Source organism: Rhinatrema bivittatum, chromosome 6 (assembly GCF_901001135.1).
Source record: "Rhinatrema bivittatum chromosome 6, aRhiBiv1.1, whole genome shotgun sequence".
NCBI lineage: Eukaryota > Metazoa > Chordata > Amphibia > Gymnophiona > Rhinatrematidae > Rhinatrema > Rhinatrema bivittatum.
The window spans coordinates 360377087-360400338 of record NC_042620.1 but is presented as its reverse complement, the minus strand read 5'-3'; the positions used below and the strand labels follow the sequence as shown (position 1 = coordinate 360400338).

General features: G+C 41.2%; 1 protein-coding gene across 1 annotated transcript in view; it reads left to right on the top strand.

Annotated features, from left to right (window-relative positions):
- LOC115094738 (teneurin-1-like) overlaps positions 1-23252 on the top strand; it is a 337344-nt gene that overhangs the window by 41642 nt on the left and 272450 nt on the right. Inside the window, exons 4-6 of the mRNA XM_029607996.1 lie at positions 11234-11335; positions 11898-12092; positions 16848-17048. Of these exons, the coding sequence (XP_029463856.1) occupies positions 11234-11335; positions 11898-12092; positions 16848-17048 (498 nt within the window). The remainder of the gene's footprint in view (positions 1-11233; positions 11336-11897; positions 12093-16847; positions 17049-23252) is intronic.

Genomic DNA, 23252 nt, shown 5'->3' with positions numbered 1-23252 from the left:
ATGGTGAGCTAGGTTTTGGGGGCAGTTTTACATGCACAGTCAGAGGTACGAACAGCACAGTAGACAGTGAAGATTTTATTGATTTGGAGTGATGAAAGGTACACATGGATGAGATTTGTACATTGTACTCTTGACCTATCTTGATTGCAGCTAGGTAGACAGTGCATATATATGACCAAATACACCAGTTCTGATTAGTTTTCACTGGCTCTCCATGAAATGGAGAGTAATCCTTTTCAAACCATTGTATAATAATCATTCATGTTCGCCAGTTGAATTACTTAAAAGATTTTCCCAAATCATGCACTTCAATCATCCATATCCTATTTACTGGTAATTCTGCCCGTTAGAGGTTGTGGGTTACAAACTACCTGGAATAGAACTTTTTTTTTGTGGCACCAAAACTGTGGAATATTTTGCCAGCAGAAGTGCATGCGGAGATGGATGTGAAAGTGTTTATAAATATTAAGGCACTGTGTTTTCACGAGGCTTTTAGTTAATTATCTATTTTAAACTTGTATGTTTTATTTTATTGATATTATGTGATTATTGTTGTATTATGTTTTGTTGTATGTATTTTGTGAATGTGTTTTGAACATGTATGGAAATTAACAGAATATAAGAAATGCTAAATAAATAAAATAATAGCATAAGAAGATAAGAATTGGCATTCTGGGACAGACCAAGGTCCATTATTGCCCTCCTCTGTGCCTTTTCTAGTTCCTCTATGTCTTCTTTGAGATGGGATGACCAGAACTGCAAACAATACTCAAGGTTTTTTCATGGCATGGCTTGATATAGGGGCAAAATGATATTTTCCGTTTTATTTCCCATTCCTATTCAGATCATTCCTAACATTCAATTTGCTTTTCTGACTGCCACCATGCACTGAGCTGAGGATATCAATGTATTATCCACAAGGTCTCAAAAGTCCTTTTCCTGGGTGGTGACTCCTAGTACAGAATTCATCATGTACTGTAGTTGGGATTACTTTTTCCCTATGCGCATCATTTTGCACTTTTCCACATTAAATTTCATCTGTCATTCAGGAGTCCAGTCTTCTGCTCTCACAAGGTCCCTCTGCAGTATTTCACAATCTGCTGCTGTTATAACAACTTTCAATAATTGTGTGTCATTTGCGAATCTGATCACCTCACTGGTCATTCCTTTTTCAGATTATTTATGAATATGCTAAATATCACAGGTCCCAGTACCAATCCCTGTGGTACTCCATTAACAACCTTTCTCCATTTTGAAAGCTGAGCTTTTAGTCCCTCCCTCTGTTTCTTGTCTTTTAACTAGTTACCAATCTTCAAGACATTGCCTCCTCTCTCATAAGGGATTTGGTGAAATGCCTTCTGAAAATTGAAATACACAGTATCAACTAGCTAATCATGATTATTTGCACTAAAAAAAATAAAACAACTTGATTGGTAAAACAAGACTATGTTGACCCTTTCCCAACAATGTTGCTGCTTCCACATCTATACCACACTGAACATTTATCTCTGGATTCCTGGTGCCAGGACAGCAAACCATGGGTTTGCTGTCCTGGCACCAGGTCTGTGGGTTCACAAAAATAATTGGGTAAGATATTGGACTGGACCAGGCTCAAAGGACAAAACCGTATTACTTCTGATAAGAAACTAGGCCTTAGCACCATTGTAAAATGGAGGAACCAGCAGGCCTTAAGGGATATCCCCAGACTCCACACTCCTTCTTCCTGTGCTAACAGCCCTGTCCCTCACACACACACGCACACACACACACACACACAGTGTAATGTTTTGGCCGGCCATGGGATAGCCTGTGGGAAAGCCCATACTTATCTCCAGCACCCCACACTACTGACATGGCTGAGACGCCATCCTACCATCTCTCTGGGGACTCCTAGGTATGTACACGCGTGCAGCTCAGCACCTCTTAAAGGCCCCAGAGTGGCAAACTCTTCAGCCAGAACTCCTTGATGACATCAGCAACCAAGCTATTCAGACCTTGGTCACACTCCACAGCATTACATCAGCAACAGGTCCTCCTGTGTTGCAGTGCATGTTGCTACTGTTTTCTTGCCTTGCCTCATTGTCTCTTTGCCCTGCCTTGATTTGCCTGTCTGTCACACCTGTGTCCCAGTCCCCTGTGTCTTGCCTTGTCTGGGTTCTGCATGTTCTTCTCTGCTTTTCTGGTCCTGATCCTGCCTTGGATTCTGATCTCTCTTCTAGATTGCTGTCTGCCCTGACCCTAATTTGGACCTGGAAACTGTTTGCTCGCTGCCTGCCCCAACCTTGCTCTGGAGCAGGATACCTTCTGCTCACTGCATGCCCCTACTTTAGTCTAGAATCGTATACCCATGCTCATTGCCATCCTTGACCATTGCCCAAGACCTGTCTTCTTCAGCCCGCTCCATACTGGACATTCACTCAAGCTCTGCGGGCCCCTGGAACCCAAAGACACAACCTGCAGGGAATAGGGCTAGTATAGGTGAAGCTCTAGCTCCAGTCCAAGTAGAGAGAGTCCATCTGCTGTTGTCTTGGGCCTAGTGGGTCCACCTACTAGGCTGCATCAGCTACGCCACAGCCCAAGGACACACATACACACATACACACACACCTCAGAACTCAAGCATGTTACAGCTATACTCCCTCAAGAGGGCATTTCTCTCAGCATATTCACTTAAAGGAATAGTCAAATAAAGGTTATCCTGTGCTGCAGAACCATCCATCCAATATGACTAATGGTAGAGGTTAAAAAGTAGAAATGGCATACAATTAAAGGTACCCCTATATCCTCCAAGTTTAGATCAGGGCTACATTGGGTTAGCAAAATGAGCAGGAGGACTGTAGTTCATGCCAACCTGATTATTAACCTACATGAAATCTCAGTATTGAATATGAATCTTTCCTCTCTCCTTCCCATGTACACAGGTGCACACTAATGCATGCACACACAGGAAAGACAGTTTTCTGCAGGCAAAACCACACTTTTCCCACAGACATGGGGTTTTGAAAAATTGCCTTCACTGTGTGCGTGTAAACACACATGTGTTGTGTCACTACATTGCGCAACTTTAGTCACAGGGTGAAGAAGCTTTTGCAGGGGAAGGGCTAGGGAGAGTTTTGCACTGAGGTGCATGCAGATTAGCAGATATAAATGTGTACAGGAGTTATTTCAAAGTGAAAGTATACACACACTTTCCCTTTGGAAAGTGGTGCAAAGTCTATGGTTAGAAAATACCTGCAGACTGCACCAGTGTGGGGAGTTATAAAATTACCCCCACAAAGTTTACATACATAATATGTCTCATACTTAGTTTTTGCTTTCTTTGTCACAGATATCAGCTAAATTCGTATTATAGCATGATGAGCATATCTTAAATTAAGTACTTTGGATCTTATTGGGGGCAATTTTCAGAAGCCATTTTTCTTGCAGATAAAACACCTATTTGTCATCAGAAATAATAGCTTCTGAAAATTACCCTTCCACCCCCCCCAACCCTCCCCCCCATCACACACACACACACACACACATACACACTATATAGAGAAAAGGGCAGTACTGGTGCTGGATAAGGATGAGCCCCCTAAAGTGTGTGTGGGGATTTAATTTTTATATATTTACTTATTTAAAATAATGGATTACTTTCTCCATTCTAAAGTACTGAGCAATAAAACCATAAAACATAATAAATAGAGAGCACGAGGTACCCTAAAACAGGGAGATTGTCTTCAGACCTTTAGCAGCAAGCTGTATGAGATGCTTCTTTGAATTAAAAATATGTACCTAAACAGGGATCTTTTTGTAGTTCACCTGTGAGAGAGTTCCACATCCTTAGGCCAGCTATCGATAAGGTCCACTCACATGTCTCATCTAAATGAAATAATCTAGGTGAAGGGATATCTATTAAATTTCGACCAGCTGACCTGAAAGCATGTGAAGGCTGATAAATTTTCAATATTTTGCTAATACATGCTGGGGCATCTTAACTTAAGGCCTCATGAATCAAGACTAATATTTTCATTCTTTGCAAGGTAGGCAACCAATGAAGTACGCCTATTATTGGTGTAATGTTTTCATTTTGCCATGTACCTGTTAAAAATCAGGCTGTGGAATTTTGAACCACTTGAGCTAAAGTATTCAAAGCCTGATAAGATGAGGGGCTGTAAAACAGTTCAAAAACTGACAATGTCATGAAATGACTTGATATTCCATAATACACATAAAGGCAAATTTTAAAAGCCTATGTACTCCAAAATAGGGAGATACACACACAAGTTGGGTCAGTGCATGCCGAGCAGATTTTAAAAGCTACTCATGGACATGTGTATCTGTCACTGCGTGCACAAGTGAAAAGTTTCTAAAATGGGGCAGAGCATGAAATGGTCTGGGAGGGATGTCGGCGTGATGGGTGCACAAATGCTTACGTGCCCCTGCGCATGCCAGGGTCCCTGTCGCGTAAATTTACTTCTGCTCTGGTTGGCGTGTAAATATTAAAATAAAAAAACTAGGTTAATCAGTGGAGTTTTAAATGGACACACATGCATGTGTCCATTTAAAATTGTGCACACATGTACACATGTCCAGCCTCTTTTATAACATGCTCCCATATATACGTGTATGTTATAAAATGAACGCTTCTGTGGACATGGGTCGATGAACGTGCACACATGTATGCCAATGCACCTGTTCAAAAGTTTCCATCATGGACGGTAACTTTCAAACCCACATATGGGTGCACATTTGGATGCATGAGTTGGCCTGGGTCCAGGGACATCGCCATTTTATAGCATACGCGTGTATATGCGCGCATTTTATAAAATAGCCTGAATGTACACACATGAGCACGCAGTTTTAAGTAGATGCATGCCTATGCGTGCAATGCTGCTTCCCCCACATAAGTGGGGGGATTTTAATGGACAGACACACTGACCCATTACCAGTTTTCCCAATTTGTTCCCAGCTCGCCCAGGTAAAGGATAGGACTTCCAAACTCTCCTAGTTTAAAAACCACCCTTCTCCCCTCTTAGCCCCAACCCTTAAAACCCTTCCTATCTATCTGTTTATCTTTATTTTATTACTTACACGCCCTCTGTAGAATTAGTAAAGTTACAAGGCAGGGGAGCCCCCGGCACATGCCTGTGCATGTAAGTATGCGCTAATTTGTTGAAATCCAGGAATGCCCAGGCTCTGCCCAGACCACGCCTACACCTCTTTTTGGAACATTTCATTTGTGTGTGCAATGGGAGCGCGTATTTGGGTGCCTTTTAAAATCTGCTCGGCGCATGCCTGCCCAACATATTTGCATATCTCCGCATATTTCTCGGTTTTGGCACGTGTTGGGCTTCTAAAATTCACCTTTTATAGTGTAGAAAAAGAAGCTTTTTCATGCAGGGAAAGAGATTAGTTCCAGTTCAAGAGAACACAAGGTTTCTTACCTGAGAAAACTTTGAGGCAGAAAATTCCACAAAATTGAATAAATGAGGAAGCTCAGTAGATTCAAACCTGCTAAGAACTATCATTTTGATCTTGTCCAGATTCAATGCAAGTTTGTTTTCGTCCATCCAGTTTTCAATTAATTTTAGACTAGACAATACCTGAAGTAAGGCACAAAGAAAATATTTGTGTACATTTTATAGGCACAAAGAAAATATTTGTGTACATTTTATAGTTCACATCCAAGGTAGCTAATTGTTTGTAAATTGGGTTCAAATAAAGATTAAACAACGTAGTGGTCAAAGAGGAGCCCTGCAGAACCCCAGTTGTTAAAAGAGCTTTCCAAAGTGTGTGTCGCGACACTTTAGTGTGTCGCCTGAGGTGTGCTGGTGTGTCGCGCAAGCCCAGTGCACGTGACACACCGGCAAGTGGGAACCAATGCAGCTGCCGGTGGACCTCATCCCACTGGCGGCTGAGCAGTGAAGTTTCGCTGGGCTGGGCTGTGCTGTGTGCCGGAGACACACAGCATGAAGATCGGCAGGGCCGTGGTGGAGCTCACGTCACCACGGCTTGAAGAAAAAGGTCTTGCAGGTGGTGCTCCTCCTTCCTGCCCACGTGGCCCCGGAAGAAAAATGTTGCCGGAGCCGCACGGGCAGGAAGGAGGTGGAGCATCAGCCACGTGCAGAAGAGGAGCAGCGGGCTGAGAGGAGGAGGAGGCCCGGTAGCAGGGTCCCCTCCGCGGATCGGCCCGCAAAGCAGAGGGACGCCACTGGCGCGGAACGGCCCGCGAAGAAGAGGGACACCGCTGCCGTGGATCAGCCCGCGAAGAAGAGGGATGCTGCTGCCGCGGATCGGCCCGTGAAGAAGAGGGACGCCGCTGCCGCAGATCGGCCCGCGAAGAACAGGGCCGCTGCAGAGCCCAACCTGCAGCGACCCGTGAAGAGGAGCCCAGAGGTAAGAGAGAGGCTGAGGGCCCTTAGAGTGCGTGTATGAGATGAGTTGAGAGATTGTGTGCGTGTATGAGATGAGTTGAGAGACTGTGTGTGGGAGTGAGGACCTGAATGTTTGCAGAGACAGCATGTGAGAGCCTGTGTGTGTGTGAGAGAGACAGCATGTGCCAGTGAGAGCCTGTGTGTATGAATGATTGTATGAGAGAGAGCATGTGACAGTGAGAGTCTGTGCTTGAGCAAGACAGCATGTGGGAGTGAGAGAGAGCCTGGGTGTGTGAGAGTCAGACAGCATGTGCAAGAGAGAGGCTGTGTATGAATGATTGTATGAGAGAGAGCATGTGACAGTGAGAGTCTGTGCTTGAGCAAGACAGCATGTGGGAGTGAGAGAGAGCCTGGGTGTGAGTCAGACAGCATGTGCAAGAGAGAGACTGTGTATGAATGATTGTATGAGAGAGAGCATGTGAGAGCCTGTGTGTGTGTGTGTGTGAGAGAGAGAGAAAGCATGTGAGAATGAGAACCTGACTGTATGTTTGAGGGAAGAAGATAGATGGAGAGAAAAGAAATAGAAAAAAAAGACAATATGAAAGGAATTGGCAAAAAAAAATAAGAAAGGAAATGTGGAACAAAAAAGCCTGTGACCAACCGATAGAAAACTAAGATCAGACAGCAAAGGTAAAAAAAAAAAATTACTTTTTACTGATTGGCACATGTAATTTTTGGTAATGTGCAAAAGTAGCATTTTCTCTATGCAGATCTCACAATGTACGAGATCAACATGGAGGAAGTGGAAACCCACGGGGCCTACACAGAGGAGGCAACAGAATGGGCTTCAGTGCCAATAGCAGCAATCAGCGCCTTCCAAATAGCCATGCGGCATCAGTGACAGTGGCAGCAGAGGAATGAGAGAGGCTCTTGAGGTTGCTGGCAAAAGAAAGAGAGGGGGTCTGCCTTTAGTGTGCATGTGAATGAATGGGAGTCTGCCTGGGGGTGTATGTGTGTGAATGCATGGGTGCCTGCCTGAGGGTGTGTCTGTGTATGAGAATGTATGGGTGTCTTCCTGGGGTTTGTATGTGTGAGAATAGGTGCCTGCCTGTGTGTGGTGTATGTGTGTGTGTGTGTGAGAATGAATTGCTGCCTGCCTGGGGGTCTGTTTGTGTGAGAATGAATGTGTGCATGCCTGGGGGGTGGTGAGGGAGTGGTGTGAGATTGACTGGGAGCTTGCCTGGGTGTGTGTGTTTGTGTGTATGTGAGGGAGCCAGAGAGAGTGAGAGCATGAGTGTGTATGAGAAAATCCAGGGGAGTAAGAGTTTGTGTGGGGGGTGTGTGTGGAGGGGGAGAGAGTGTCTTAGAGCCTGAGAGTGTGTCAGTGTCTGCAAGAGCGAGAAGTTATGGTGGGTATAAGAGCATGAATATGTATGTATGTGACAGTGTATGTGTGAGAGAGAATGGACATGTGAGTATGTGTGAGAGAGAGAGAGGATAACCTCCTAATCCTTGACAATATCAGGGTGACTGGAAATCAAGAGCTCCCACGTATGGACAGCAGGGGCTTTTTAAAATCCTTATTAGTTTTAATTATTGGGTGTTATTTGATATATGTGCTGTTTTTAAATATTTTATTGGTATTTGGGAAATTGTAAAAAATGTTTATGATTTTAATTAATAGAAATTCTATTTATCAGTAGTTTTAAAATATTCTTTTATTAGTATGGTTTTACTATTATAACTGATGCTTTATGTTTCTTGATTTTATTTGTTTTATGAGGAATGGTGGTTCTGTTTTTCCATTGTTAATACACAGAGTCTGGCTTCTTGGGGTTTCCATGTCAGTTTTTGTCAAATTTGTGCTCCTTTATTCTGTATTTGGTGAGGGTCTGTCTCTGCTCTGTGTATGTAACCATGATGAGAGATTCTGCTAGCATAGGGATCTATAGCAATCGGGTTTGTTTTGTTTCCTCAGTAGGTGGTGTATTGGTATTCTAGGACCCAGTGTAATATTTACCCTTGCTTATTCACAGGTAGGGTTATTGTTGTTTGAGTCCTTGGTGTTATTACTGTTATGTTACGATGGGATTGCAGTATAGATTTTGAGTGTCTTTTTTGCGAGGTTTTGTGTTAGTTCACAATGTGCCTGGCAGTGGAAGGTGTTTGTGCTGCTGTTACTGTGAGGTGACACCAGAATTTGAAAATATCTTTTAGTATGATGAGCTGTAAGGGAAACATCCAAGCTCCATTGTTTGGGGGAATTTCAGTGGATGCACAGAGTTACAGAACTGGAGGTGCAGGATTTATATTGACATTCTGTCCCTTCCTATAAATTCCAGTCTTCACTCTCATAGCCATATAGAATTAGTTGAATGAGGCTATCAAATAATTATATAGTGTGAAACTGGCCAGCTTTTTAAAATTACGCAGAAGACCCTTTGGACTTTCTTATTAACACCAAATATTCAAAATCTGTGTTCATCCCATCAAGCTCATATATCTCATTAAAGAGGTAAATTGAATAACACAATAACTTTGTTTTATTATTGTTATTCATAAATTAGAACAATAACATTAATCTTGGAATATTATATATTTTTAATATAAATGAGAGGTTTTCACAAGATAGGTTGTGTCGTGAAACATTTTATTATGTATATATTTAAGGAAACATACATAAATTGTCAAAATACATTTAGTTCGTTTAACCTTTAACCTCTGGTTTGCTAGTAAACTGAATTACTGTGTCCCGAAATTATGTTTGTCTAAAAAGTGTGTCACCAACATGAAAAGTTTGGAAAGCTCTGTGTTAAAGGATTACAGGAAGACACCAAGGATTCCACCCTCACTGTTGCAGCCAACCACTTCAATACCAACCCAGAATTTCCAAAACCAGAAGGGCAGGATAGTAAGATGCCATGATTTAATATTTCATCTGCAAAATATCTAGCAAGACCAAGAAAACTTTGTATCTCTGTGAAATCCTCGGTGAAAGGTGCCTATGGTAGAAAGCAATAAAGGGGTTTCTGTACTGTATGAAAACCAAAAACATCCAAACTGATAATTGTCTAAAATGAAATGCATATTTCAAAATCCCTATAATACACAAATCACCATCTCACTTTAAATGAAGTGTAAGGGTCAAAACTGGACTTACAAATTTCTAATATTTGTAAAAGTGACTTTCATGTCACTTTTATGTCATGGGCAGATACGAAAAGATTTGTGTTTGTAAACCCAACTCACGTGCTAACAATTGTAATCATCGGTCACTGGGCTTTAAAGTGAGCCTCTATATGTGGAGCATGGAAACCCAGGATTTGTGTATGGGGGCAAGGTGATTTCATACACCCCTGAAGAAGGAAGTCCTCTCTGAAACACTGCAATGTTGGGTGGAAGATAAATTAAAACAGCAGAGGAATTAGTTATTTGTTCACCAGAGAACCTGTTTTTGTTCCTGGATTATTCAAGATAACTACAAACCTTTTGGTTAAGAAAAACAATTTAAATGCATAAAGAAAAAATGCTTTAAAAAATATATATGGACTCTTGCTCCTCATATAGAGATTCACTTTAAAGGCCAAACAAAGCCCAGTGCTGTATGAAAGTCAAACTTACAGATATTATAAATTTGTGAATCCAATTGTGATCCTTACACTTCATTTAAAGTGAGATGGTGGCTTGTGTATTATAGGTTTATTCTTTCACTTTTTGGGTTCATTTTATCCCATGTATTTTTTCCCACTTACTTTGCACCTGCAAGTATGCAGGATGCAGCACTGTTTCATTGTTGGATTTTCTAAGGAAAACTCCACGGGCAATTTCCCTTTGTAAATTGGCTTGCAGGCCCACAGGTGCTATGTAGCATGGACTAAAATTGCTAAAAAAAAAAAAAAAAGATATGATGGCATATCTTCAAGAAGAACAGTTTTGAGCCTGTTCTTGATAGATGTTTACCTTGGCTGTAAACTAGGAGAAACTTTTCTGAAATTAGTACCCAGCGAGGATTACCATCTCCGCACAGCCCCATATACACACGTATATGGGCACGTGGAACCTGCATATATCACACAGATTATAAAATATGCACATGTCCAAACACGCCCCCCCCCCCAAAAAAAAATTCACATATATGTTTCATTATGTACAGATATCAACAATGCATTAAAAGCATGCATTTTTCTACCTATTTTATAAACATACTTATGTATATTTTATATGCAATAAAAACAGAACTTGGACGCATAAAACCTCAATTTATATGCGGATTTAGGTATATTTTTTAAAAATGTGCATGTAATTGAAATCACCAGTTTGCTGATACCTTCACCACTTCAGCCAATCTGTCTCCAGTTCATCAAGACCCTCCTCGTTCTTCATCCTGAACTCTCCCCAGTTCACCCAGGTGAACTGGGGAGAGTTGCTAGGTGTACAATTGAGTGAATAAGTAGCCTAATGTATTCACATAAATCTCTTATATAATAACAACTTAGTACGTTCCTCTTGGCCACGTCCTAGCCCGCCCTTGTTTGTGCAGGTAAATGTGCGCACAAAACTGAAAATGTGCATGCACTTTTGATATTTATTATGTGGCATGTATGCAAGTACAAGCTTCTTTTGCGCAGATGAGCTAATTTTATCATGAGTAATTTTTTTTTTTAATTAACTTGTTAGTTTAAAAGTTAACCTTGGTAGCATCCTTCATAAATTGAGTACCGATTTTATCCAACTTTATTTCCCATTGCCATAAAATAAAAGGACAAAGCTGGTGTTCCCCTTTTATCCTGGGGTGGAGAGTGGGGTGAGGGAGGCAGATCGAATCCTAACATAAAGCACGCTGTATCCTAATCTGCAATCATCTCTTTGTGTAGAAATTATGGATGACTGCTCTACAAACTGCAATGGGAATGGAGAGTGTATTTCAGGCCACTGTCACTGCTTCCCAGGATTTCTTGGTCCAGACTGTGCAAAAGGTGACATTAATTTACTGATTTGCTCTTAGTGTATATGCTGCTGTGTTCTACTTTAACATGTGGTAACTGTAGGGCAATACAATGATATGGAAGCGTTAATACCATAAAACAGTTGAATCAGCTCCTGTTTAAAGCTTGCGAGCACATTTTTCCATTGATTTTGCCCCATTTTTGCTATAATAAACACTGACAAGTTTGCGGAGGAATATAAAAACTGAAACAAAGGTCTCTACTCATGAGTAAGCTTGAACTTGGCAAACATCTGTGAGAGGATTTTCCTTCTCTCTTTTTTTCTCGGTGTTTCGTAAATATCCATATAATACCTATCCAGAGATTCACTTATATCAGGGGTGGGTAAACATTTGGGCCGGAGTGCCACATTAGTGGCTCTGTCTCAATGGCAGACAAAGGAGTGGGGGTGGAGTGCCCTTGGAGGCCTGTGCAGGATGCTTCCAGTCTGCGGGCCATGGACTGCCCATGTCTGGCTTACACGCTTCAAGTATTTTTGACCTTTTGGAATTTTAATGAATTATGCAAAGTCTATTCTATTTACATTTTCCAGATTCTTGTCCAGTATTGTGCAGTGGGAATGGAGAATATGAAAAAGGGCACTGTGCATGTCGAAATGGCTGGAAAGGACCAGAATGTGATGTGCCAGAGGAGCAGTGCATTGATCCAACCTGCTTTGGGCATGGTACATGCATCATGGGCATCTGTATCTGCGTTCCTGGTTATAAAGGTGAAATCTGTGAAGAAGGTCAGTGCCCGGAATGATACATTACTACATTTTTTTTCTTTCTTTTACTTTTGCTGTTCAGACTTATAAAATGTGCTTCTTTTCTCTCACTACCAGAAGACATGTTCTACAGCTCTTTTCTCTGAATTTTGTTTTTAGAAAACAAGCTTCATTTCCTGCTCAGTCTCACTGGGACTTTCATGCTTTTAGTTCTGTTTCTGCTTACTGCTTGTCCTTGCTCTGTAGCCAATACACACCCATATTCAATAATGCATATTGTTAACATCAGCTGCAAATCTGAGATATGTACTAGAGCTATAGATTCCCAAAAAGCATTCTGCCTCAGAAATACAAGAGTAAAAAACTGAATTACTTAGGCAGGAAGGTTGAAAATAACTGTGAATAATCAGCAAGAAAAAACCAACACCAATTGTAATCAATAAATATTTTTGAAAATACAGATTAATTAATTGCTAAGGAGGAAAAGACCTCAGACGTCAAGTATGCACATAACAATACACTTTAGGCATTCTGACTGGTGTAATCATCGGTCCAAACCCCCCACCTTTTCTATTGTTTATCTATAAAGTTATCTTTATTGGTATGAAAGATCTTTATTTGTTAAATATTAATATTTATTATACTAGCAGTACCCGGCCATGCATTGCAGTGGCAGAGTCAGGTTCTTTACCCTCCCTCCCCCTTCCCCTTGCTCATTTACCTCAGTCACTCATCCTCCTCCTCCTTGGTCACTCACCCCCCTCTTCCCTCCCCTGTCCCCACTCCAACTCTCTCCCCTCACACTCACGTCTCCCCTCATTCTCCCTCCCCTGACACTCACCTCCCCCCTCATTCTCCCTCCCCTCACTGTCACCTCCCCCCGCCTACTGCCTACCCTTCAGATCAGAAAACCTTGTCTTTCTATTTCTGTGGGAACCCCCCACGCCAAAAAAAAAAAACAAACCCCAATCCCAATCCTTTAAATCAAATAATAACTCCCCACTTTCCTGCCCCCTCCCAAGACCTGGGAAATTAAAATTGTTGGTGCTACATGTGATCTGTCCCTGGGCGTCTGTGCGCGTTATGTAGTCAAATAGGGGAGTGCCTAACCAAATTTGCACTTCCAGATTTGTTTTGTGGTCTGGGGAGGGCTATTTTGGTGCGTTCCCAAGATCGTGCAAGTTTAGTGTATGTATTTGTGTGTGAAACTTCCCCTTCCCCCAAAAAACAACCGTATGAGAAAAGTTCTCTTAAACTAACCACTCCACACTCTCCTGCCCCCCCTCCCCCAGCACTGCGAAAAACAGTAGCCCCCCGCCCCCCCAGAGTTGCTGAATGAATGAAACCTGCCCCCCCTCGTGACCCCTCCCCAAGATGTTCGCAATAAATTCATTACCACCCCCCACCCTCCAGACCCCCCGAGACCTGATAAAAATGTCAGTCAGTGGAGCGGGCATTCAGGAGCGGTCCGGGAGCATTGTATTGGCGTTGGTCCGTCGGCTGCGAGCACTGAAACAGGTTCAGACGTCCCTTTGCCCTTACTATGTCAGTGGGGTGGAGCAATGGCAGCGGTAGGTCCTCTGACATAGTAAGGGCAAAGGTCCGCTGGCTGCCAGTCCTGAAAATGGCGCCGAGGGGCCCTCACCCTTACTATGTCACATGGGCTACTGCCGCCATTGGTGTCCCCTAGTGGCATAGTAAGAGAAAGGGCCGTCGGTGCCTTGAGTACTGGCAGCCGACGGCCATAGTGCAGGAGATGTGTCCTGGACCGGTCCTGGCCCCCTGCTGGAGCCTCCTGGACTTCTGTCAGGTTTTGTGTGTGTTGTGAGGGCCTGGGAAGTAAATAAATTTGGCATGTGTGTGGGGGGTGTGAGGAGGGTGGTTTTGTGTGTGTTGGGAGGCTGTGGGAAGTAAATCAATTTGGCATGTGTGTGGGGGGTGTGAAAAGAGTGGTGGGTGTATTTTATCTGTAAAGGAAATAGTTATCTTCCGGCGAAAAAAGTGCGCGAATGTGTTAACATGGAAGTGAAATGAGGACCTGGACTGGCGAAATGATTAGTGTAGTGTGTGTTAGTGTAAGGTGTAACAGATGGCGCTTACATCCAGCAGATGTCGCTGTTTTCTCGAAAAAAATTTTAAACCTATTTTACCTGTCAGAGGTATGACATATCTGTAATGTAAGTACAGAAGAACCTTCCTGTATGCGAAATGAAGGTTGTGTCCAAATTTGAAAGCAATCGGTTCAGTGGTTTCTGAGATTAGCGATTTTGTCCAAACTATTTAACATTTTTATTTATATAGATTTCTAAAATAAAAACATTGAAAAATTATAGCAAAATTGTTATGTTGTATCTTTCTTGTTAAAGAAGCTAAATTCTGTTTGTTTGAAAAAGATCCATGCAACCAAAGCCAAAATTCACCATTTGCCAACTTTCCAAAAAACAGACTGTATACTAAAGGCCACATACCGGTGATTGAAAAACTGATATAGTCATTGGAATCTAGACTTTAAATTCTCATATTGTTAATAATGCAAAAGTGCACATTAGCACTGATTTTTCAGAAGTCCAGAGCATCCCCATTTTAGTTCGGTAACTTTTAAACAGGTGCATGAGTACACATGTGCACGATTGTCGGCCTGCGCCCAACACGGCCATTTTATAACATACACACATATATGCTTGTTTGTTATAAAGTAGCCTGACTGCGCACACATGTGCAAGTAATTTTAAGTGGTTGCACACTTGTGTGTGCAAATGCTGCTTCTACCGTGTAAGTAGGGGGATTTTAAAAGGCACGCACAGCATCATTACCAGTTTTCCCAGTTCATTCCCAGTTTGCCCAGGTAACAAATAGGACTTCCATGCCCTCCTGTGTTTAATTGCCTCCCTTTTCCCTTGTTAGCTCTGACCCCTTGAACCCCACCAATCTGCCTATTTTTCTTTATTTTATTACTTAAATGTCCTCCATAGCAGAAGAAACGTTACACGGGGGGGGGGGGGGGGCCCGGAGTACACCTGGTTACATAAGTATTTATGCACAAATGTGAAGCTGAAATTCAGGAGCGCTCATTCCCCACCCCTTTTTCGAAATTTTCATTTATGCACACCGCAGGAGATACATGTGTACCTGGGCGGCTTTTAAAATCCGCTCAGTGCATGCTGGCCCAACATATTCTCATATCTCCCGGTTTTGGTGTGCGCCTGGGCTTTTAAAATTCACCTTTAAGTGTCAAACTCCTCATTGATAGCTTTCCAAATGAGATGAAAAACTGGTATAGTCATGGGAATCTAGGCTTCAAATTCTAATGATATACATAAGGCAAGAATGCATATTTAGCACTTACCTTTTTAAAGTCTAGAGAGCATGGATGACTTAGCAAATGAGATGAGCTGGTTGACATAATCTGGAATCAAGCAACTGATTTAAAATTAGACTTTAAACAAGCCGATGAACCTTTGAACAAACCAAGCCGACATTGGCCAGCATTTTGCGTTCCTGCTGTATCAGGGCTAAACTGAAAAATAATGTTTAATATGAATAAATCAATAAAAACAAACTTTTTTAAATGCTGCATACTTACTGCTGAGAATGCAATAACTAATTCCAACGGATCCATCGTTCTCAATGAAGCTTTGTGAAAGATGCCCACACATGTGCAAATATATGCCTGCTACTTGTGATAGAGCATGCACAATTCACGTAGTCATGAAAAAGTGTTTTTGTTTATGTGTAAATATTACGATCAATTCTTAGAAAATATATAATGTTTTAAATCATAACCAATACTCAGTGGTTATATACAGAACATAGAAAGCACTCTCATTAACTCCATGCTTCCAAACAAAATCCTTTATCCAAACAAGAAGACCCATTCAATGGCAACATTGATGCCAAGAGGTTCTACAGTGTTTGAACGGAATATCCATTTCAGTTTGCACTGGGTCAGATATTTGCCTCGATCGCCACCTCTGATGTCCTGTTTGATCCTATCTCTTGCGAAGCATCTCAGTTTTCCTAAAGTGTATTGTTATGTGCATACTGAGGTCTTTTCCTCCTTAGCAATTAATTCATCTTTATATTCTAAAAGTTTATTGATTACAATTGGTGAAGGATTATTTTCTGCTGATTATTTCTTTGTCCTTCACTTGCCTCTTTTTTTGGGTTGAGGTCTCTCTCAAAATAACTGTGGACAAGATATACCGGACATTTATAGATACAAAATGGGAAAAATCCTTTAAACATTTGTCCCGTGTCTCACTTAAATATGACCATACATGAGTGAGTCTGTGAATCTGCTGCTTTAGTGGGATACTTTTCAAAGGGATATGTAATAATGGCATAATTTTCTAAAGGACAGAACCCTTTAGGAAATTAAGTGACCGCAACTCACGTAAAAGTGCATGCATTCACACTCCATGTGTGTACTGTAACTACATAGGGGAGAGGCGTTCCGGGACTGGAGCCTGGGCGGAGTTGGGGCTTCCATGCATACTTTTTAAAATCTAAAAGTAGGCATATTTTCTTGGCAAAACTTTGTACACCAAATAACAGGTGTAATTGCGCACATGTAGTTTTTCTGGGATAATTGGTGTAACTTGGGTGCCTAACAGCCCTGTTTTAATCTGACTGCTGCCCACTTTTTGCCAGCCTGTACTAAAATGAGTTTCTCCATCTTGAAACGAGCATAATCGAATTAGCACTAAACTCCTCTATCAGCTTCTTAGCTGTAGAAATTAACATGCCAGTTTTGTACACTGTGCTTTTTTTTTCCAGAGGACTGTTTGGATCCTATGTGCTCTTCCCACGGTGTCTGTGTTCAAGGAAAGTGTCACTGTTCAGCTAGTTGGGGAGGGGTGAATTGTGAGACATCTCTACCAGCTTGTCAAGAACAATGCTCGGGCCACGGAAATGTTCTTTTGGACAGCGGGGCATGTGTCTGTGAGCCCAACTGGACGGGCTTAGACTGTTCAACAGGTAAGTCAGCCCCTTATTCAGATCAAATCTAAGATTAATTTGTTTTTTTTTCCAGTAAGCAGAATTTGTAGTTTAAAGCAGGATGTTCCTTCCATGCAATAGATCTCGCCCCGAGATTTGTTAATAACCAGCAGAGTCACCTTTTCTGTTCTTCGTGTCAGTATGTAAATGCCTAATGGCAGAGATGAGAAAACAAGTCCGGGAAGCATGGAGTATGAAGAGTAAAAGGGTCAGCAGGTGCCCCTGTACAGAGAATGTAGAGAAGAATTATAATTATTTTTATTTCTAATTTATTGAACCATAGGTTTAACACAAGCAAGTATTACTGAGGAGGATCTTATTCATTAACTTTAATAAGCATAAGGGAAGTAGCATAATAGCCTGCCTAAAATACAATTTGTTACAAGAAAACCAAAACAGTAATAGTAATGTTACCTTTATTTGGCTAACAAATGTCTAAGGAGGTAAGTTTTAGTTCCATTTTTCAGGCGACATTCTTACATTTCATTTACAGTTTGCTAAAAAGAATAACAAAATCAGTAAAGAACACAAAGATGCTAAACTGTAATGTTGCTTGGTAAATGCCAGCCTTCATAGCTCAAAGCTCAAAATAAAGGATAACAAATTAAAAAAAAATTGTGATACTTTTTAATTGGACTAAGTTAATACATTTCTTAACTAGCATTCATATACATATATTTTTTGGTTTTTATTTGTTAACATTTATTTCTGTCCCTTCCTCAGATCAGAAAAGAATGAGCAAAAGGTCACATTGTCCCAGGAAATAAATTAATCTAACAGGACTTTGCTATTTGATATGTCTTTATGAGATCCATATTCAGAAGCATTTAGCCGGATATCTCAGAAGTAATATTTGGGCACTTAGCCAGCTAAGTTCTAGCTAGATAGCTTTTTAACTGGCTAAAATTTGGCCAGATGTCAGGAGCGTTCCAGGGACTTAAATGAGAGGTGCTTAGTTATCAGGATAAGTTATCCGGATAACTCTGATATTCAGCGTAAGCAGGATGACTTATCCAGCCCATACACCTCTCCTGGTTACCCAGATAAACTTTTAGCTGGATATCTTCACCAGTGCAGCCATGCTGTGGAATATATGGGCTAAATTAGCTGGATAAGTTTATCCAGCTAATTAGCCGAGCCACACACAGCTGAATAGACACTTCAGTATATTTCAGGAGGTCATCTTTGCATAATTTACATTTTTTGTGGATTTTATCATCAGTATTCCTATGTTTGTAGCCATGATGATTTATGAATTCTCTTTTGAATCTGTTTGTTTATCCCTCTGCTCTCTTCTTGAACATATCTAATTATATCTTATGGCTTGATTGTAAATAATGTTGTGTATGAGCAGGGTTCTGGTAACCATATGGATCCTGGAAAAAACCAGAATCTTTGTAGGTTGCTATACCTCATATTAGAGGATAGAAAACAAACTTTTGTAGTGCACAAGTCTTTGAAGACCTCACAGGTCCTTTCTTCAAATGTGACTTTCAGTGCTGGGTGAACGAGGAATTTGTAATTAAAGAGTATTTACTATAACTGATAGGAATGGTAGAAATGTCCAGTCAGTTGTGACTAGCATAATCTTTATGTTTGCAGTATGTGCACAGTTGCATTCCTCTGTCTTTTAAGACTTTTCAACTCGCCAGGCTTCTACATTAAGAAATCAATTAAATGTAACCTTGCCACTGATTCCCCTCTGCTATAAGTATGATATATACTAGTAGAGGCAATGGAATAGTGAAATCATCATTTTTATACCCACATGAGGGAAAGGGGTTATATAAGTCAAATGCACGCGTATGCACACATGCACATACATAATGCCATCAGTTAGAAACAATTTCTGAAATCCTTGAGTGAGCATGGGCCCTTGGCAGTTTTATTGATTTCTGGGACTTCTCAAGTATTTCCAACAGACAGGATTGTATAAATATGGATTATGTATTTCAAAGTGTTATTCTCTGTGATCTTCCGGTTTTTATCTGTGGCATCCTCAAACACCATCTTTGCCTCTTTTAAATCTCCCGGGCACTGTCTTTTTTTTTTTTTTTTTGGGACAGAGCTTTTATAAGTTTAAACTGAAAGTATGTAGGCTGCAGCAACAGCTGGCATATGCATAGTTGAAATTACCCAGTCCTGTTTTTTCTTCATTATCCTTGTAAATGTCATATTAATCTTGCCGGTGTGAGATATATATTCTTTCAACTAGATCAATTGAGATTGAATGCACTGAGCACATGTACTTTTCCTACCTATTTAAAAAATATACATACGTATATTTTACAAGCAAAATAAAGTAGGATATACTAATGTATATGGAGATTTAAGCTTGCAAGTCGGCATATTTTAAAACATGCTTGCATCAAGGAAATTGCCAGGAAATTAGTCCACCAGTTCACCCAGTCCTTCTCCAGGTCATTGAGATCCTTCTGGATCTTCAGCCTGTGCCCGCCCCCCCCCCCCCCCAGTTCACCCAGACCTCCCACCCAGCCAGTACTGCGCAATGAACAATTTTAATATCATTTACAGCAGATAATTAGCAGGTGCAAAATTCTGCAAGTAAGATGACACATCTACAAGTGTAAATGTCTTTTAAAATAGCAACTAGGGATGCTAACTTTTCAAAGCGGCGCACGGGAGGACATGTGCGCGTGTTGGACGGCCTGCATGGGTGGGGCACGGGTGTTTTGGGACTCTAACAAGAAATTTGTGCATCAATACTTACCGAGATGATGCCACGTAACTTTACTTCTGCTGTGGATGGCATGTAAGTAAAAGAAATTAAACAGTGAGCCATTTTGGGGGAGGTGTAAAGGGTCTGGGGTAACTGGGGGGTGCACAGGCTATCAAACTAGGGGGGTGTGGAGGACTGATAACTGGGCGAACTGGGGAGGAACTGGTAAAACAGACAATGGTGTCGGCATGCGTCCCTTTTTAAATTTCCCCATTTACGCGGTAGAAGCAAGATTTGCGTGCACCCACTTAAAATTCAGCACACGTGCGCATGACCATCCTATTTTATAACATGTGCGCATATAAGCGAATATGTTACAAAATAGCTGCATCCCTGGGCGCAGGCCAATGAAGGTGCACACATGTGCACCTGCGCACCGCTTTGAAAGTTACCGTTCCTATGTTTTGAATATTCACTCCAAAGTGTTTCTGGCTCAGCACAAGCTCAATTGATTACATAATTACGAGGGTCTATGATTTCTAAATGGTGATCCATGCCTAGGTTCCCTGTTTCCATTATTTTCCTCAGCATCTCCTACTATGCAAGCTCCACCTTCACCCCACTTTTGCTTGTAGACTAATGATTTCCTGCTTGTTCTAGCACTAAAAGGGCTTTTCCTTATATAATGTGAGCAGAAAATACCTTTCATGTTTATGAATGATGCTTTCTTTTCTTTGGAAAATGAAAAATGATATTAAAAAAAAAAGAGATATTCCCCAGTTCTTAGAAAGATGTGTATGGGAGGGAGGCATTTAAGTGCAATGCTGCTGTTCCACAGTCTAAGATGAGTTGATAACGAAAATTAAACATCAAATGAGCTCAGCTTGAAAAAAAATAATTAAGGGGAAATGTTTATGGTAATTAATGCCCTCTCCAGATTTAGAGAATTTCTGAAAGATGGTTGTCAGCCGCTCTGTTTCGCCAAGAAAAGCTCAAGTGTGCATTCAGAAAGGAGATCTAGACTGTAGCAAAATGCCCTTGAAGGATTAGCCTAGTCCCAGAGTCTTCTGTGTGTTAAAGTGCTGCGGTTTCCATCAGCTTCTTTGGCTTATGTGGCTCTTTCTCATCTCCCGCCAGCTGTAGTTTTTAATAAGATCTCATCCCCCCCATGTGCACATCTAAGCTAGCTTTGTTTCTTTCCATGTCCTTGTCTTTTCCAGTAAGGATGACTAACAGTCTTAATTTTGTATGACTACCCACTTTTTTGCTTTTTTTATATATTAAAAGTTCACTCGGCACATCGTTCTCATAGGCCTCTTGAGATTTAGGTTTCATTTTTTGCAATATGGCCTCAACATCATAAAAAACCTCCTTTAAAACTGAAAGAAATGCATGCGTCAAAATGTGTCTTCTTTCAAACTAGAGGGTTTTTTTTCTTCCTGTTACCATTTGAAGCCAGAACAATCATTTATTTGGACATTTTGGTTTTATTTCCTTGATTAAAAATGTCTTTTCTAAAAGCTAGTGAAACACAAAGGGACGGTAACTTTCAAACAAGCACACAGGTGTACCTTGGCACGTGTGCACATTGACACATGTGCATCGACCTGCACCCAGGCATGTGGCCATTTTATAACTTGCGCACGTATATGCGCACATGTTATAAAATAGCCTGGCCGCGCACACATCTGCGCCTAATTTTAATTTTAAGTGGACACACGCATGGGCAAGCAAATCCTGCTCCTATCATGTAAGCTGGGGGATTTTAAAAGAAGCGTCCACCCGCGCCATTTCCAATTTACCAGTTTGTCCACCAGTTCACCCAGTTAAAAGCTGGTTTGATAGTCTACACTCCCTCCAGTTATCCCAGACCCTTTAAACCCCTCAGAAATGGATTGATCCTTTTATTTTATAATTTACACATCATCCAAAGCAGAAGTAAAGTTATACTGCAGGGGACCTCGCACGTGCCAGGACATATAAGTATTTATACACACATCTCTTTACCAGGCCCTGAATCGCCCATGCCCACGTCCCAACCCTTTGTGGAAACTTTTGAGACGTGCATGCCACAGAATTTATGCATGTGTCTAGATGCTTTTTAAAATACAATCATGCGCAAGCCCAACTTCTTCACACATCCCTTAATTGATGCATGCACTGGGCTTTTAAAATTCACCTTTGAATAAACAGATTTAAGCTAAAATTCACCTTTAAAATTTCTTATTTCCAAAGCTGATGTTCTCCCAAACAGACATTAAACAAGGAATTTGGTGGGAAGAAGGGAAGGAAAGCAATTTAAATGATACTACACTGAAATAATTATTAGTTTATTTCTTCAGACACTATTTGCCCAGTTTTTAAATTTTGCAGTTTCATGCAACTAATATAAAATTCTGCAGTTCAGGTTTGATTGGGATAATGGGTAGAGACAGTGTCTCTCCCTTTCTGAAGGAGTTAACACTGGCTACCAGTCACGTATTGTTCTCACTTTAAGATCTTGTCTCTTATTTTCTGGCTACTAAGCACCACAGGTCCCATTCATCTTGTGAACAAATTGGACTGATATGTACCCAAGCGTTCACTGAGATCAGTCCGTGTGGCTTTTTTACATGTCCTCGCAGATTTTAAGCTAGTAAAAACAACCTTTTCATGGGTAGGGCCCAAATTGTAGAATGCCATGCCCATGGAGAGGGAGACTGTTTCTCATTGGGACAATCATTAAACACCTATTTTTTTGCTACTGCCTTTACCCATTAATTTTAAATTATTTTATCATAAGCTGCTATCATGAGCACTTTGCTCTGTAATAGATGAATTCTAATTATGGCTTGATATACAATTATGGTTATTAGCTCATTTTTATCTAGTGTATTATTGAATGTAATCTTATGTAATGTGTCATCTTTATAATCCTTTATTATTGGATGAAACTAGTTTTCACCTGACATTTTACACGTCTAACATTGCAAAAGGTGTCCGACAGCAGGTTGTGCCGACCCCCAACAGAGAGAAACAGGCAAAGAGGGTGCAGAGCCTTTGTCCTTTCACTCATTTCCATAGCTTTGCTTTAAACCCAGGAGTCAGCGAGCAGCACTTTTTACTGCTGCTGCTGTTGCTACTGCTGCTGCATCCATCTCTGTAGTTGTAACTGCAGAATTCCATGATCTTGTAATATGGGGGACAAGATGGAGATATAACAAAATTGAAATTTACTGAGTGAAAGGAAGCACTCTCTGCCCCTGACTGGTATGGCTGCTCGGCTGGATCAAATGGCCAGCCAGCTGCTATGGGACTATTAGAGTCCAGTGGCTGAAAAAGGAGCAGGGCAGTGACCATGGCATGGGTTCTGGAAAAGGCCCAGAGTTAGAAGTGGTCCAGTGCTGCTGAAGTTAGTGTTGTGCTGCTGAAGTTAGGCTAGTAGCTAAGAAAGGACTAGTTAGATGTCATGTTGTTTTGGAGAATCCCATGCCTGCAGCAGCAGGCTACGGAGGATGTTGAGA